This window comes from Salmo salar, chromosome 03 (genome assembly GCF_965601325.2).
Source record: "Salmo salar chromosome 03, fSalSal1, whole genome shotgun sequence".
Lineage (NCBI taxonomy): Eukaryota > Metazoa > Chordata > Actinopteri > Salmoniformes > Salmonidae > Salmo > Salmo salar.
The window spans coordinates 3,428,536-3,445,000 of record NC_138293.1 but is presented as its reverse complement, the minus strand read 5'-3'; the positions used below and the strand labels follow the sequence as shown (position 1 = coordinate 3,445,000).

The following is a 16,465-nucleotide window of genomic DNA, read 5'->3' as shown; positions in this document are numbered from 1 at the left end:
AACAGCCCTGATGTCGGAAACAAAACATTTAATCTGTTGTCACATGTATTTTATATTCCAACCTAATATTTTTGACATACAGCAGGTTTTTTTAAAGGACCAAAGAAAGACCTTGTCTGCTTCGTGTTTATTTTTGCCATGGAAAATTATTCACTACATGACCAAAAGTATGTGGACAAACATCTCATTCTAAAATCATTGGGCATTAATATGGAGTTGGTCCCCCTCCTTTGCTGCTATAACAGCCTCCACTCTTCTGGGAAGGCTTTCCTACTAGATGTTGGAACATTGCTGCTATAACAGCCTCTACTCTTCTGGGAAGGCTTTCCACTAGATGTAGGAACATTGCTGCTATAACAGCCTCCACTCTTCTGGGAAGGCTTTCCACTAGATGTTGGAACATTGCTGCTATAACAGCCTCCACTCTTCTGGGAAGGCTTTCCACTAGATGTTGGAACATTGCTGCTATAACAGCCTCCACTCTTCTGGGAAGGCTTTCCACTAGATGTAGGAACATTGCTGCTATAACAGCCTCCACTCTTCTGGGAAGGCTTTCCTACTAGATGTTGGAACATTGCTGCTATAACAGCCTCCACTCTTCTGGGAAGGCTTTCCACTAGATGTTGGAACATTGCTGCTATAACAGCCTCCACTCTTCTGGGAAGGCTTTCCACTAGATGTTGGAACATTGCTGCTATAACAGCCTCCATTCTTCTGGGAAGTCATTAATATGGAGTTGGTCCCCCCCCTTTCCACTCTTCTGGGAAGGCTTTCCACTAGATGTTGGAACATTGCTGTGGGGACTTGCTTCCATTCAGCCACAAGAGCATTAGTGAGGACGAGCACTCACTAATTTCACCATGCAGCTATATAGACAAAGTAGAATTCTTAAATAGAAACTTTTTTATTTGATACCTAGTTAATTTGGCTACAATATTCATAATACACAAGTCACCCTGCAGTCATATTATCAACATAGTCAAGTTACTGGGAACAAAGCATGTAAGATTCACTGTGTTCAGTTCCCAACAATGATCCTCTGTGATTCTTCTCCCAGGGTTCGGAGACAATATCCAGTGGAGGAGTCTAGATGATGGGAAGAAGGAGGCAGAGGCCAGGTAAGGATATGTAACCCCTGATAGAAACACTTCTCTGGAAGAGCTAATGGGGGTATATTCACTAGGAACCAAATGAAAGCATTTAAAAAAATTTTTTTTAGTCATTTAGCAGACACTCTTATCCAGAGCGACTTACAGTAGTGAATGTATACATTTCATTTTCATTTCATGCATTTTTATTTTTTGTTGTTGTACTGGCCCCCCCGTGGGAATCGAACCCACAACCCTGGCGTTGCAAACACCATGCTCTACCAACTGAGCCACAGGGAAGGCAACTCGTTTTTTTGAGTAAAGTTTTATTGTTGTTGAAATTTTACGTGCGAAAATGTTTTGCCCCTGTCCTGACTAATCAATATATCCCGCGGCCTCTCTAGCAAGATGGATGTCAATTATAAGGAACCACTGGGGAGTTTGTGTCCAGTGCTTTTTTTAACACGATGACTTTATCCTTTTCACAGTGGATTACCATTGATGGTTATCATCCACAAGACTTGGTGTGGAGCCTGCAAAGGTAAAGACCTTCCTCTTTTTTTAAATTTGTATTTATTTATTTATAATAACCTGATTTACATTTACCTTGCACAATGAAGCCATCGTCACATTCAGTTTTCTACCTCTAGCTCTGAAGCCCAAGTTCGCTGAGTCCAAGGAAATCTCTGAGCTGGCTCACAACTTTGTCATGGTCAACCTGGAGGTGAGGATAAATGGACTGTGTAACATAATTAAAATAAAAATACCCATCAAAATCTGTCAGTTTAAGCTAGAGAGAGGTTTTTTTGTTTGTTGTTGTTGCATGGGCTATGTCACAATCTGCCTAACGCACCTGCATTGAAAGGTGGCAGAGGTCTAGCCGTGTTTGTCAGACCCCCCCCCCCCCCCAAATATAATCGGTCTTATCACCAAAGTATGTAGCGTCTGAACGGTATGACCACTCTATGGAAAGGGGAGACTCGCAAACACCATGTTGTTCTCTGTTTTGCTCTACGATCCCCACAAGTGTCACGAGACTCATCTGAAGGTAACCCGTACAAACAAAAGGGAAGTATGACGGTAGTATTGTGGCAAACAATTTTTTTAAATGTATTTATTTTTTAACATTTTTAGTCATTTAGCAGACGCTCTTATCCAGAGCGACTTACAGTAGTGAATGCATACATTTCATACATTTTTTTTTTTTTCTCCCTGTGCTGGCCCCCCGTGGGAATCGAACCCACAACCCTGGCGTTGCAAACACCATGCTCTACCAACTGAGCTACAGGGAAGGCTGAGGGGTTAAATATGTGTGTGTCCCCCCCCCAAAAAAATATATATATTTCCTGAGCTTTCTTATATCTCCTAGATATAGGACAGATACTTCAAAAGCTTATTCCTTACGATACATTTTTTTGTTGGTGACATTTATGAATGTTATTCAGTGTGTTTCTATGGGCTATAGCAGTAAAGGCCAAATAAAATATTTTCTCACTAAAAGGGTCCTAAAATTACGTTATGTTATAAAGTAACCACATATACAGTGCATTCGGAAAGTATTCAGACCCCTTGACAAATTTCTGTTACGTTAAAGCCTTCATCTAAAATGTATTAAATTATTATTTTTCCTCTTGAATCTACTCACAATATCCCATAATGACAAAGCAAAAACAGGTTTTTAGAAATGTTTGCAAATGTATAAAACAAATAAACATACCTTATTTACATAAGTATTCAGACCCTTTGCTATGAGACTCTAAATTGAGCTCAGGTGCATCCTGTTTCCATTGATCATCCTTGAGATGTTTCTACAACTTGATTGGAGTCCACCTGTGATAAATTCTATTGATTGGACATGATTTGGAAAGGCACACACCTGTCTATATGAGGTCCCACAGTTGACAGTGCATGTCAGAGCAAAAACCAAGCCATGAGGTCGAAGGAATTGTCTGTAGAGAGCCGAGACAGGATTGTGTCGAGGCACAGATCCGGGGAAGGGTACCAAAACATTTCTGCATCATTGAAGGTCCCCAAGAACACAGTGGCCTCCATCATTCTTAAATGGAAGAAGCCTATGAGTCGCAGCCGGCCGCGATCGTGAGACCCATGAGGCACATCATTGGCCCAGCATCGTCCGGTTTGGCCAGCCTGGATGTCCTTGTCCCATCGCTCTCTAGCGACTCCTGTGGTGAGATGGGCGCAATGCACGCTGACACGGTCACCAGTTGGACGGTGTTTCCTCTGACCCATTGGTGCGGCTGGCTTCCGGGTTAAGAGAGCAGTGTGTCAAGAAGCAGTGCTGCTTGGCAGGGTCGTGTTTATGAGGACCGCATGGCTGTCAACCTTCGCCTCTCCCGAGTCCGTACGGGAGTTGCAACGAAGGGACAAGACTGTAACTACCAATTTGGATATCACGAAAAGGCGTAGAAAATACTAAGTGGAAAAAAATATATTTTGTGTGTAGATTGAGAGGGTAAAAAAACGACTTAATCCATTTTAGAATAAGGCTGTAATGTAACAACCTGTGGACAAAAGTCTGAATACACCCTTTGTCACTACTTGTATCAATTAATTACGAAATGTTATGTTCTCAGGATGAGGAGGAGCCTAAAGATGAGGCATACAGTCCTGATGGTGGATACATCCCCAGGATACTGTTCCTAGGTAAGAACCCCTACAGTCCTGGTGGTGGAGACATCCCCAGGTTACTGTTGCTAAGTAAGAACCCCTACAGTCCTGGTGGTGGAGACATCCCCAGGATACTGTTGCTAGGTAATAACCCCTAACCCCTACAGTCCTGATGGTGGAGACATCCCCAGGATACTGTTGCTAGGTAAGAACCCCTACAGTCCTGGTGGTGGAGACATCCCCAGGTTACTGTTGCTAGGTAAGAACCCCTACAGTCCTGGTGGTGGAGACATCCCCAGGTTACTGTTGCTAGGTAAGAACCCCTACAGTCCTGGTGGTGGAGACATCCCCAGGTTACTGTTGCTAGGTAAGAACCCCTACAGTCCTGGTGGTGGAGACATCCCCAGGTTACTGTTGCTAGGTAATAACCCCTAACCCCTACAGTCCTGGTGGTGGAGACATCCCCAGGTTACTGTTGCTAGGTAAGAACCCCTAACCCCTACAGTCCTGATGGTGGAGACATCCCCAGGTTACTGTTGCTAGGTAAGAACCCCTACAGTCCTGGTGGTGGAGACATCCCCAGGTTACTGTTGCTAGGTAAGAACCCCTACAGTCCTGGTGGTGGATACATCCCCAGGTTACTGTTGCTAGGTAAGAACCCCTAACCCCTACAGTCCTGGTGGTGGAGACATCCCCAGGTTACTGTTGCTAGGTAAGAACCCCTACAGTCCTGGTGGTGGAGACATCCCCAGGTTACTGTTGCTAGGTAAGAACCCCTACAGTCCTGGTGGTGGAGACATCCCCAGGTTACTGTTGCTAAGTAAGAACCCCTAAAGTCCTGGTGGTGGAGACATCCCCAGGATACTGTTGCTAGGTAATAACCCCTAACCCCTACAGTCCTGGTGGTGGAGACATCCCCAGGTTACTGTTGCTAGGTAAGAACCCCTACAGTCCTGGTGGTGGAGACATCCCCAGGTTACTGTTGCTAGGTAAGAACCCCTACAGTCCTGGTGGTGGAGACATCCCCAGGATACTGTTGCTAGGTAAGAACCCCTACAGTCCTGGTGGTGGAGACATCCCCAGGATACTGTTGCTAGGTAAGAACCCCTACAGTCCTGGTGGTGGAGACATCCCCAGGATACTGTTGCTAGGTAAGAACCCCTACAGTCCTGGTGGTGGAGACATCCCCAGGATACTGTTGCTAGGTAAGAACCCCTACAGTCCTGGTGGTGGATACATCCCCAGGTTACTGTTGCTAGGTAAGAACCCCTACAGTCCTGGTGGTGGAGACATCCCCAGGTTACTGTTGCTAAGTAAGAACCCCTACAGTCCTGGTGGTGGAGACATCCCCAGGATACTGTTGCTAGGTAAGAACCCCTACAGTCCTGGTGGTGGAGACATCCCCAGGATACTGTATTTGTATTCATAATTTTCTGTGCTCCCAACCCCCATCATTCGAACGCTGTCTCTTCATTCCTGTCCCTTTCTTACCCCCGTAGACCCCAGTGGTAAAGTCCACCCTGAGATCACCAACAAAAACGGAAACCCCAACTACAAATACTTTTACAGCAACGCAGATCAAGGTGAGAATCCCATATTGTAGATTTGGATGATGACGATGGTTGAATCATTGCAGTTCCTTGCTCAGGTCAATCTTCTGACTTTTCCTTTTCCCCTGTGTGTGTGTGTGTGTGTGTGTGTGTGTGTGTGTGTGTGTGTGTGTGTGTGTGTGTGTGTGTGTGTGTGTGTGTGTGTGTGTGTGTGTGTGTGTGTGTGTGTGTGTGTGTGTGTGTGTGTGTGTGTGTGTGTGTGTGTGTGTGTGTGTGTGTGTGTGAGTTGTGTCTGCTATGAAACAAGCTCAGGAGAAGTTGACAGGAGATGCCTTCAGGACCCACATCGAAGACGAGCTGTAAGGGGAGAGAAGGCTGCAGGGTCCTTATCCACTACCCTTGTACCTGAAGTGTCTACTCGTTCACTTCAACGATCACATGCTTACTACGCTCCGAAGGCTTTTTAAACACGAGTGAGCAAGTGCACATTTCAGGGCTCCTGTTTCCATCAGTGACAACCTGTTGCTGCTTCCACTTTCTCTCCTCACCGTTAACCCGTTGAAAGTTACTGTCCAGAAATCAACTTTTTTATTTTTTTTAGTTTTACATTTGTTTCAGTACCTCACAACTCGTAAGTCCACAATACTCTAGTTGTTTCGGACTGTATAGTACTCTAAAGTGTGAGTGAATGGGAGTCCCATCTTGGTCAACCAAAGCAAACCGTCCATCTGATACACAGAGGTGCTAAAGTTTTTAGTTTCTCCATGTAAACTTCTTTTTTATGGTAAAGCTTTTTGGTGTAAATCCATCCACATATCGAAATGTAATTCGAGGTTGAACACAGGCCATATAACAACTCTGTAGAAGTTGATCAACGGAAGAGCTGGACCCATAAAACTGTCCTGCATTTAAAACACACACTTTATTTACACAGCCAAGACTTCAGACGGTAAGAGGCCTCTTTCAGCGTGCTTCCAAAGGTTCATTTTTAGAAACACTCGCTCCGTCAAATGTATACAAGGGGCCTTGAATTCCATCTTTTCATGGGGGATTTCTTTTTAAAAATCAGTATATCAATAAAATGTTCAATTGCTAAAAATGATTTTGCTTTGTGTGGACCCCCCCCAACCGGCTCATAATTCTGACTGACGAGACCAAACTGCTTTCTGTGAAGAATAGAAGGGACGCGAGATGCACTGAGTGATAAGTCTTGTCATGCTGTATTTGTTTTTTTTTTTACATGTATGTTCACAGCCAAGTGTTAATAAAGTTTGTTGTATGGAATGTTCTGGGTGGAATGACCTGGTGGAATGTTCTGGGTGGCGTTACCTGGGGGGGTGTTCTGGGTGGCGTTACCTGGGGGGGTGTTCTGGGTGGCGTTACCTGGGGGGTGTTCTGGGTGGCGTTACCTGGTGGAATGTTCTGGGTGGCGTTACCTGGGGGGGTGTTCTGGGTGGCGTTACCTGGGGGAGTGTTCTGGGTGGCGTTACCTGGGGGAGTGTTCTGGGTGGCGTTACCTGGGGGGATGTTCTGGGTGGCGTTACCTGGGGGGATGTTCTGGGTGGCGTTACCTGGGGGGATGTTCTGGGTGGCGTTACCTGGGGGGATGTTCTGGGTGGCGTTACCTGGGGGGGTGTTCTGGGTGGCGTTACCTGGGGGGATGTTCTGGGTGGCGTTACCTGGGGGGATGTTCTGGGTGGCGTTACCTGGGGGGATGTTCTGGGTGGCGTTACCTGGGGGGTGTTCTGGGTGGCGTTACCTGGGGGGTGTTCTGGGTGGCGTTACCTGGGGGGATGTTCTGGGTGGCGTTACCTGGGGGGATGTTCTGGGTGGCGTTACCTGGGGGGGTGTTCTGGGTGGCGTTACCTGGGGGGTGTTCTGGGTGGCGTTACCTGGGGGAGTGTTCTGGGTGGCGTTACCTGGGGGAGTGTTCTGCGTGGCGTTACCTGGGGGAGTGTTCTGCGTGGCGTTACCTGGGGGAGTGTTCTGGGTGGCGTTACCTGGGGGGGTGTTCTGCGTGGCGTTACCTGGGGGGATGTTCTGGGTGGAATGTTCTGGGTGGCGTTACCTGGGGGGGTGTTCTGGGTGGCGTTACCTGGGGGGGTGTTCTGCGTGGCGTTACCTGGGGGGATGTTCTGGGTGGAATGTTCTGGGTGGCGTTACCTGGGGGGATGTTCTGGGTGGCGTTACCTGGGGGGTGTTCTGGGTGGCGTTACCTGGGGGGGTGTTCTGGGTGGAATGTTCTGGGTGGCGTTACCTGGGGGGGTGTTCTGGGTGGCGTTACCTGGGGGGATGTTCTGGGTGGCGTTACCTGGGGGGGTGTTCTGGGTGGCGTTACCTGGGGGGGTGTTCTGGGTGGCGTTACCTGGGGGGGTGTTCTGGGTGGCGTTACCTGGGGGGATGTTCTGGGTGGCGTTACCTGGGGGGGTGTTCTGGGTGGCGTTACCTGGGGGGGTGTTCTGGGTGGCGTTACCTGGGGGGGTGTTCTGGGTGGCGTTACCTGGGGGAAGCTAATGTAGTATTTGTCTCCACCAACATGACGACTTCATTGCTCGTGCAAGTCGCTCTGGATAAGGACGTGTGTGTGTGTGTGTGTGTGTGTGTGTGTGTGTGTGTGTGTGTGTGTGTGTGTGTGTGTGTGTGTGTGTGTGTGTGTGTGTGTGTGTGTGTGTGTGTGTGTGTGTGTGTGTGTGTGTGTGTGTGTGTGTGTGTGTGTGTGTGTGTGTGTGTGTGTGTGTGTGTGAAACGACTAAATTTAGCAAATGCTTTTATCCAAAGCGACTTCGGGCGCTATTCAATCTGGATCGTGCACTAGAAATAAAAGGTTGTTTCCGATTGAGCCGACATTACCTTTAAATTTCAATCTCGCCGTAACGCTTAACTTCTGATACGGCCTTAGTCATGCACTGACTGGGTATTCAGCCACGTACAGAAAAAAACAATATGTACACGTCTCTAACTTCTCCTGCTACATGATGATCTCTGTAGTTAGTGAAGAATTCAAACACTCGGCTAGAGAATAGTATATTTATTTTCTTGTCTAACAGTGATCCCTTTAAGTATTTCCATAAAACACTGAAGCTGTGTCTAGTGTTCAGTAGTAAACCTCTCTCTAAAAACAACTCAAATACACATACTACAGTAAGAATTAATTACTTTTCAAATTCAGTGTGTCGATTCAATTCAATCTACAGTAGTTTCTATCAGACATTTTGAATTGCAATTGACCACAAGTGACACATTTCAAGATTTCTGTCGAATTCCAAACGTCGGTTTTGAGATTTTTTTTTTGTATAAAACATTTTCCAGCTTAAAATAAATGAAAGTTTATTTGAACAAATAAATAAACAAAAATAAGTATTTATCTATTATAAGATAATTGTATATACTAAGCAGCCTGTACATGAAACAAAATGCCACAAAGTGAAGGAATGTTAGCTGAAAGTGTACCCTCCGTAAAACTAGAATTTAAAACAAAACTGTAGGCTGTAAATAAAGTCGGGAACATATGAAGTCCATACAGCACCTGTTTCTGATGGGGCATCTGCTGGTGTTTTAAAACTCCACAGCAACATTTTGAAGACAAATATATATATAAAAAAAAAAAAAAAAGCCACGATTTTAAAAGTAGTATGTGATCATTAGTACGTTACAATTCACACCAGTTATTTGAAGTAGTGATCCAGACATCAGCGGTGCGTACCCTTTGTAACCCAGTGGAAAAGGACAAGTAGTGCACTATAAAGGGAATAGGGCGCCATGTAGTGCACTATAAAGGGAATAGGGCGCCATGTAGTGCACTATAAAGGGAATAGGGCGCCATGTAGTGCACTATAAAAGGGAATAGGGCGCCAAGTAGTGCACTATAAAAGGGAATAGGGTGCCATGTAGTGCACTATAAAGGGAATAGGGCGCCATGTAGTGCACTATAAAAGGGAATAGGGTGCCAAGTAGTGCACTATAAACGGAATAGGGCGCCAAGTAGTGCACTATAAAGGCAATAGAGTGCCATTTGGGATACATTCCAGAGAACTAGATTGAGTGGGACATGACAGAATCACTTATTGATCAGTCTTCGAGGGTGTATATTATAATAATAATAACAATAAGGGAATAAAATCAATAGTTACATATCACAATATTATTTTGGACCATATTATGTAGATACTTTGACTCTTTTAAGTATCGATTTTTCATTTTCAAAGGTAGCAAGGTTAGCAAGCGCTAGTCAGATGTGCCTGCGCCAAAAGTATAGTTTCTTCTCCATCTTTTTACATAGTCACCACTTATTTCCATGACTGATTTAAAAAAAATAATTTCCTCATTCTCTAGCTTGTCCTTCTACAGCAGACATTTAAGTGAGCAATATGTTCGGGACATGAAATTGGAATAAAATCACAGTATGGAATCGCAATGCGTCGAGGTCCCTGGTAATTCCCACCCTTACAAAACCCACCCCTCTTTCTCTACTGGCTGATATTTGTCCACTGGAGCAGGGGTTGGTCGGCCTGGTCCCAGATGTTTGTGCTGTCTTGGACCAGGCTAGGTGATCTGGGTATTCAGTTAAAACATCTTAAAGACGTCCCTGTTTGGCATCTCCGATGGCGCCCCAGACGTCGAACACAAACTCATCAGGGAAGGCAAAGTCTCCGAGAGCCTCGTCCAGAGCCATGGCAAACTCATCAGGGTTCTTCTTGTCCCGACCCACCTCCACCATGGTCGCCGCTAGAGAGTGGGGGGGAGCGGAGAGAGGATTTGTCACAGATTAGAACAACTGCCTTCATGACCAGTGTAACAGTGTAGCTTCCGTCCCTCTCCTCGCCCCTACCTGGGCTCGAACCAGGGACCCCCCCCCCCCGCACACATCGAGAACAGCCACCCCACGAAGCATCGTTACCCATCGCGCCACAAAAGCCGCGGCCCTTGCAGAGCAAAGGGGAAACGACTACTTCAAGGTCTCAGAGCGAGTGACGTCAGCGATTGAAACGCTATTAGCGCGCACCACCGCTAACTAGCTAGCCATTTCACATGGGTTACACCAACATGTTTCTGTTTACAGTAAACAATGTGTATTCTGATCGTTTAGTTAGATATGCCTACGCTGCTTCTGAAATCCAATCCAACTAGATTTAAAAGGGTTTATCTACTCACCTAGTTCTGTATCTCTGATACCCATGTAACTCTCCAGCAAGTCATCCACCTTCTTCACCGCTTTCTCCTCAAACTCTGTCGGCTGAAAAGGAGAAACAGTGTGAGTACCAGAGAGAGGACTCCCCCCCCCCCCCCCCCGCCCCACTGAGCTTCTCTTAGCGACAGCGGGATCCAGACGTCCAAACGATTTAAATAGACACTCACCACTTCCTCTACGGTAGCAGGTCCTTTGGCGCGCAGTCTCAGAGTCCCTCTCCCTGTCCCCAACTTATTCTCACTGGCCGGCTTGGTTCCCTTCGATCTAGGCTCCAGCATCTCTGTTCAGCACCAAAAATAAATAAAAACGCTTCAGATCAACTTATCAAAATCTGTAAACATCTTGTTGGGCTAGAATAAAAGCCTGCACACTCTACAACTCTCTACACAGTTGGAAGACCCCTCTACACGAGGTCTATGCCCTCGCCAACGACTACAGTTCATTGGAATTTTATATTATACCTTTATTTAACTAGGCAAGTCAGTTAAGAACAAATTCTTATTTACAAGGACGGCCTAGGAACAGTGGGTTAACTGCCTTGTTCAGGAGGCAGAACAACAGATTTTTACCTTGTCAGCTCGGGGATTCAATCTAGCAACCTTTCGGGTTAACAGGCCCAAAGCTCTAACACACTAGGTTACATGTAGCTTACATCTCTAGAAATGTTACTGAACATCCCCTGTCCACTCACCGAAGGCCTTCATAGGCTCCACCAGTTTGAGGGTGAACTTCTGCTGCTTGGGCAGTTCCTTCAGCATGCGAGCCACCTCGTAGTGACGTGTTCCCACGATGTTCTTCCCGTTGATGCATTCTATGTGGTCTCCGACAGAGATCACCTTCACATCGTCCACCACACTGCCCTCCTTGATACGCTGTTGGGGGGGGGGGGGGGTGAGGAGAGGAGGGGGGAGAGAGAGAGAGGGGAGAGAGAGAGAGGGGAGAGGTTATCTGCCTTTGGTCTAAAGAGCAGGAACCTGGACTTCACATAAGAAATCAGAAATACAGACATTGCTATTCTACAAGAAACATGGTATAGAGGAGATGGACCCACTGGTTGTCCTCTAGGTTACAGAGAGCTGGTAGTCCCATCCACCACACTACCAGGTGGGTGGTATAGAGGAGACGGACCCACTGGTTGTCCTCTAGGTTACAGAGAGCTGGTAGTCCCATCCACCACACTACCAGGTGGCTGGTATAGAGGAGACCCACTGGTTGTCCTCTAGGTTACAGAGAGCTGTTAGTCCCATCCACCACACTACCAGGTGGTATAGAGGAGATGGACCCACTGGTTGTCCTCTAGGTTACAGAGAGCTGGTAGTCCCATCCACCACACTACCAGGTGGGTGGTATAGAGGAGACGGACCCACTGGTTGTCCTCTAGGTTACAGAGAGCTGGTAGTCCCATCCACCACACTACCAGGTGGTATAGAGGAGACGGACCCACTGGTTGCCCTCTAGGTTACAGAGAGCTGGTAGTCCCATCCACCACACTACCAGGTGGTATAGAGGAGATGGACCCACTGGTTGTCCTCTAGGTTACAGAGAGCTGGTAGTCCCATCCACCAAACTACCAGGTGGGTGGTATAGAGGAGATGGACCCACTGGTTGTCCTCTAGGTTACAGAGAGCTGGTAGTCCCATCCACCACACTACCAGGTGGTATAGAGGAGACGGACCCACTGGTTGTCCTCTAGGTTACAGAGAGCTGGTAGTCCCATCCACCACACTACCAGGTGGGTGGTATAGAGGAAACGGACCCACTGGTTGTCCTCTAGGTTACAGAGAGCTGGTAGTCTCATCCACCACACTACCAGGTGGTATAGAGGAGATGGACCCACTGGTTGTCCTCTAGGTTACAGAGAGCTGGTAGTCCCATCCACCACACTACCAGGTGGGTGGTATAGAGGAGACGGACCCACTGGTTGTCCTCTAGGTTACAGAGAGCTGGTAGTCCCATCCACCACACTACCAGGTGGGTGGTATAGAGGAGACGGACCCACTGGTTGTCCTCTAGGTTACAGAGAGCTGGTAGTCCCATCCACCACACTACCAGGTGGGTGGTATAGAGGAGACGGACCCACTGGTTGTCCTCTAGGTTACAGAGAGCTGGTAGTCCCATCCACCACACTACCAGGTGGGTGGTATAGAGGAGACGGACCCACTGGTTGTCCTCTAGGTTACAGAGAGCTGGTAGTCCCATCCACCACACTACCAGGTGGTATAGAGGAGACGGACCCACTGGTTGTCCTCTAGGTTACAGAGAGCTGGTAGTCCCATCCACCACACTACCAGGTGGTATAGAGGAGACGGACCCACTGGTTGCCCTCTAGGTTACAGAGAGCTGGTAGTCCCATCCACCACACTACCAGGTGGTATAGAGGAGATGGACCCACTGGTTGACCTCTAGGTTACAGAGAGCTGGTAGTCCCATCCACCACACTACCAGGTGTTACACAGGGAAGAGACTATAGAGCACACCTAATCCACTATTCAATTAATCAAAACAGGAACATTTTACATTTGGTTAGAAATAAAAAAGGAAATGATCTCAACAGAGAAAAATGTCCTCCTGTGTGCTACCTATATCCCCCCACTAGAATCCCCATACTATAATGAAGACAGCTTCTCCATCCTACCTATATCCCTCCACTAGAATCCCTATACTATAATGAAGACAGCTTCTCCATCCTACCTATATCCCCCCACTAGAATCCCCATACTATAATGAAGACAGCTTCTCCATCCTACCTATATCCCCCCACTAGAATCCCCATACTATAATGAAGACAGCTTCTCCATCCTACCTATATCCCCCCACTAGAATCCCCATACTATAATGAAGACAGCTTCTCCATCCTACCTATATCCCCCCACTAGAATCCCCATACTTTAATGAAGACAGCTTCTCCATCCTACCTATATCCCCCCACTAGAATCCCCATACTATAATGAAGACAGCTTCTCCATCCTACCTATATCCCCCCACTAGAATCCCCATACTATAATGAAGACAGCTTCTCCATCCTACCTATATCCCCCCACTAGAATCCCCATACTATAATGAAGACAGCTTCTCCATCCTACCTATATCCCCCCACTAGAATCCCCATACTATAATGAAGACAGCTTCTCCATCCTACCTATATCCCCCCACTAGAATCCCCCATACTATAATGAAGACAGCTTCTCCATTCTACCTATATCCCCCCACTAGAATCCCCATACTATAATGAAGACAGCTTCTCCATCCTACCTATATCCCCCCACTAGAATCCCCATACTTTAATGAAGACAGCTTCTCCATCCTACCTATATCCCCCCACTAGAATCCCCATACTATAATGAAGACAGCTTCTCCATCCTACCTATATCCCTCCACTAGAATCCCCATACTATAATGAAGACAGCTTCTCCATCCTACCTATATCCCCCCCCACTAGAATCCCCATACTTTAATGAAGACAGCTTCTCCATCCTACCTATATCCCCCCACTAGAATCCCCATACTTTAATGAAGACAGCTTCTCCATCCTACCTATATCCCCCCACTAGAATCCCCATACTTTAATGAAGACAGCTTCTCCATCCTACCTATATCCCCCCACTAGAATCCCCATACTATAATGAAGACAGCTTCTCCATCCTACCTATATCCCCCCACTAGAATCCCCATACTATAATGAAGACAGCTTCTCCATCCTACCTATATCCCCCCCACTAGAATCCCCATACTATAATGAAGACAGCTTCTCCATCCTACCTATATCCCCCCACTAGAATCCCCATACTATAATGAAGACAGCTTCTCCATCCTACCTATATCCCCCCACTAGAATCCCCATACTATAATGAAGACAGCTTCTCCATCCTACCTATATCCCCCCACTAGAATCCCCATACTATAATGAAGACAGCTTCTCCATCCTACCTATATCCCCCCACTAGAATCCCCATACTATAATGAAGACAGCTTCTCCATCCTACCTATATCCCCCCACTAGAATCCCCATACTATAATGAAGACAGCTTCTCCATCCTACCTATATCCCCCCACTAGAATCCCCATACTATAATGAAGACAGCTTCTCCATCCTACCTATATCCCCCTACTAGAATCCCCATACTATAATGAAGACAGCTTCTCCATCCTACCTATATCCCCCCACTAGAATCCCCATACTTTAATGAAGACAGCTTCTCCATCCTGGAGGGGGAAATCAATCATTTCCAGGCCCAGGGACATGTACTAGTCTGTGGCGACCTAAATGCCAGAACTGGACAAGAACCTGACACCCTCAGCACACAGGGGGACAAACACCTGCCTGGAGGTGACAGCATTCCCTCCCCCATATGCCCCCCTAGACACAACTATGACAACATAACCAACAAAAACAGATCACTACTCATTTTTATATATATGTATAACCTTTATTTAACTAGGCAAGTCAGTTAAGAACAAATTATTATTTACAATGATGACCTACCCTGGCCAAAGCCGGATGATGCTTGGCCAATTGTGCACCGCCCTATAAGACACAGCCTGGATTCGAACCAGGGACTGTGGTGACATCACTTGCACTGAGATGCAGTGCCTTAGACCGCTGCGCCAGCTCTGTCACACGCTGGGTCAGTACATAGTCAATAGTAGGCTTCGAGGGGACTCCTATGGTCGGTTCACCTATAGCTCATCTCTTGGCAGTAGTACTGTAGACTACTTTATCACTGACCTCAACCCAGAGTCTCTCAGAGCGTTCACTGACACCCCTATCAGATAACAGCAAAATCACAGACTTCTTGGAACAGAGCAATAATCAATCATGAGTTATCGAAGCCGAAAAAACGACATGCTATTAAAAAAATTCGAACAAAAAAACTATTGGCCAACAACAAATCCAATCCCTCCTAGACAACTTCCTGGACAAAATGTTTCCCCGCAGTAATGAAGGTGTAAACTTAGCAATGTTAGGTCAAATATAGTGTCCAGGCTTCCTACTGCTAACATATTCTAGCAGAAAACCTAAGAAAATTAACAACAATCACAAATGGTTTGATGAAGAACGCAAAAAACCTAAGAAAGAAATTGAGAAACCTGTCTAACCAAAAACAGAGACCCAGAAGACCTGAGTCTACGCCTTCACTATGGTGAATCACTAAAACAATACAGAAGACCTGAGTCTACTCCTTCACTATGGTGAATCACTAAAACAATACAGAAGACCTGAGTCTACTCCTTCACTATGGTGAATCACTAAAACAATACAGAAAACCTGAGTCTACTCCTTCACTATGGTGAATCACTAAAACAATACAGAAAACCTGAGTCTACTGCCTTCACTATGGTGAATCACTAAAACAATACAGAAAACCTGAGTCTACGCCTTCACTATGGTGAATCACTAAAACAATACAGAAAACCTGAGTCTACTCCTTCACTATGGTGAATCACTAAAACAATACAGAAAACCTGAGTCTACTCCTTCACTATGGTGAATCACTAAAACAATACAGAAAACCTGAGTCTACTCCTTCACTATGGTGAATCACTAAAACAATACAGAAAACCTGAGTCTACTCCTTCACTATGGTGAATCACTAAAACAATACAGAAAACCTGAGTCTACTCCTTCACTATGGTGAATCACTAAAACAATACAGAAGACCTGAGTCTACTCCTTCACTATGGTGAATCACTAAAACAATACAGAAGACCTGAGTCTACTCCTTCACTATGGTGAATCACTAAAACAATACAGAAAACCTGAGTCTACTCCTTCACTATGGTGAATCACTAAAACAATACAGAAAACCTGAGTCTACTCCTTCACTATGGTGAATCACTAAAACAATACAGAAAACCTGAGTCTACTCCTTCACTATGGTGAATCACTAAAACAATACAGAAAACCTGAGTCTACTCCTTCACTATGGTGAATCACTAAAACAATACAGAAAACCTGAGTCTACTCCTTCACTATGGTGAATCACTAAAACAATACAGAAAACCTGAGTCTA

General features: G+C 46.1%; 2 protein-coding genes across 2 annotated transcripts in view; one reads left to right on the top strand and one right to left on the bottom strand.

Annotated features, from left to right (window-relative positions):
- txndc12 (thioredoxin domain containing 12 (endoplasmic reticulum)) overlaps window positions 1-6,548 on the top strand; it is a 14,868-nt gene extending 8,320 nt beyond the window's left edge. Inside the window, 6 exon segments of the mRNA NM_001146379.1 lie at window positions 1,058-1,118; window positions 1,577-1,629; window positions 1,739-1,812; window positions 3,683-3,752; window positions 5,216-5,299; window positions 5,553-6,548. Of these exon segments, the coding sequence (NP_001139851.1) occupies window positions 1,058-1,118; window positions 1,577-1,629; window positions 1,739-1,812; window positions 3,683-3,752; window positions 5,216-5,299; window positions 5,553-5,629 (419 nt within the window). The 3' untranslated portion in view covers window positions 5,630-6,548.
- Window positions 6,549-9,478: 2,930 nt separating this feature from the next.
- The window catches only part of LOC106596367 (PDZ domain-containing protein GIPC1), a 55,362-nt gene continuing 48,375 nt past the window's right edge, over window positions 9,479-16,465 (bottom strand). The window contains exons 3-6 of the mRNA XM_014187677.3: window positions 11,146-11,326; window positions 10,622-10,734; window positions 10,418-10,499; window positions 9,479-9,991 (exon numbers count right to left, since the gene is read on the bottom strand). Of these exons, the coding sequence (XP_014043152.1) occupies window positions 9,840-9,991; window positions 10,418-10,499; window positions 10,622-10,734; window positions 11,146-11,326 (528 nt within the window). The 3' untranslated portion in view covers window positions 9,479-9,839. The remainder of the gene's footprint in view (window positions 9,992-10,417; window positions 10,500-10,621; window positions 10,735-11,145; window positions 11,327-16,465) is intronic.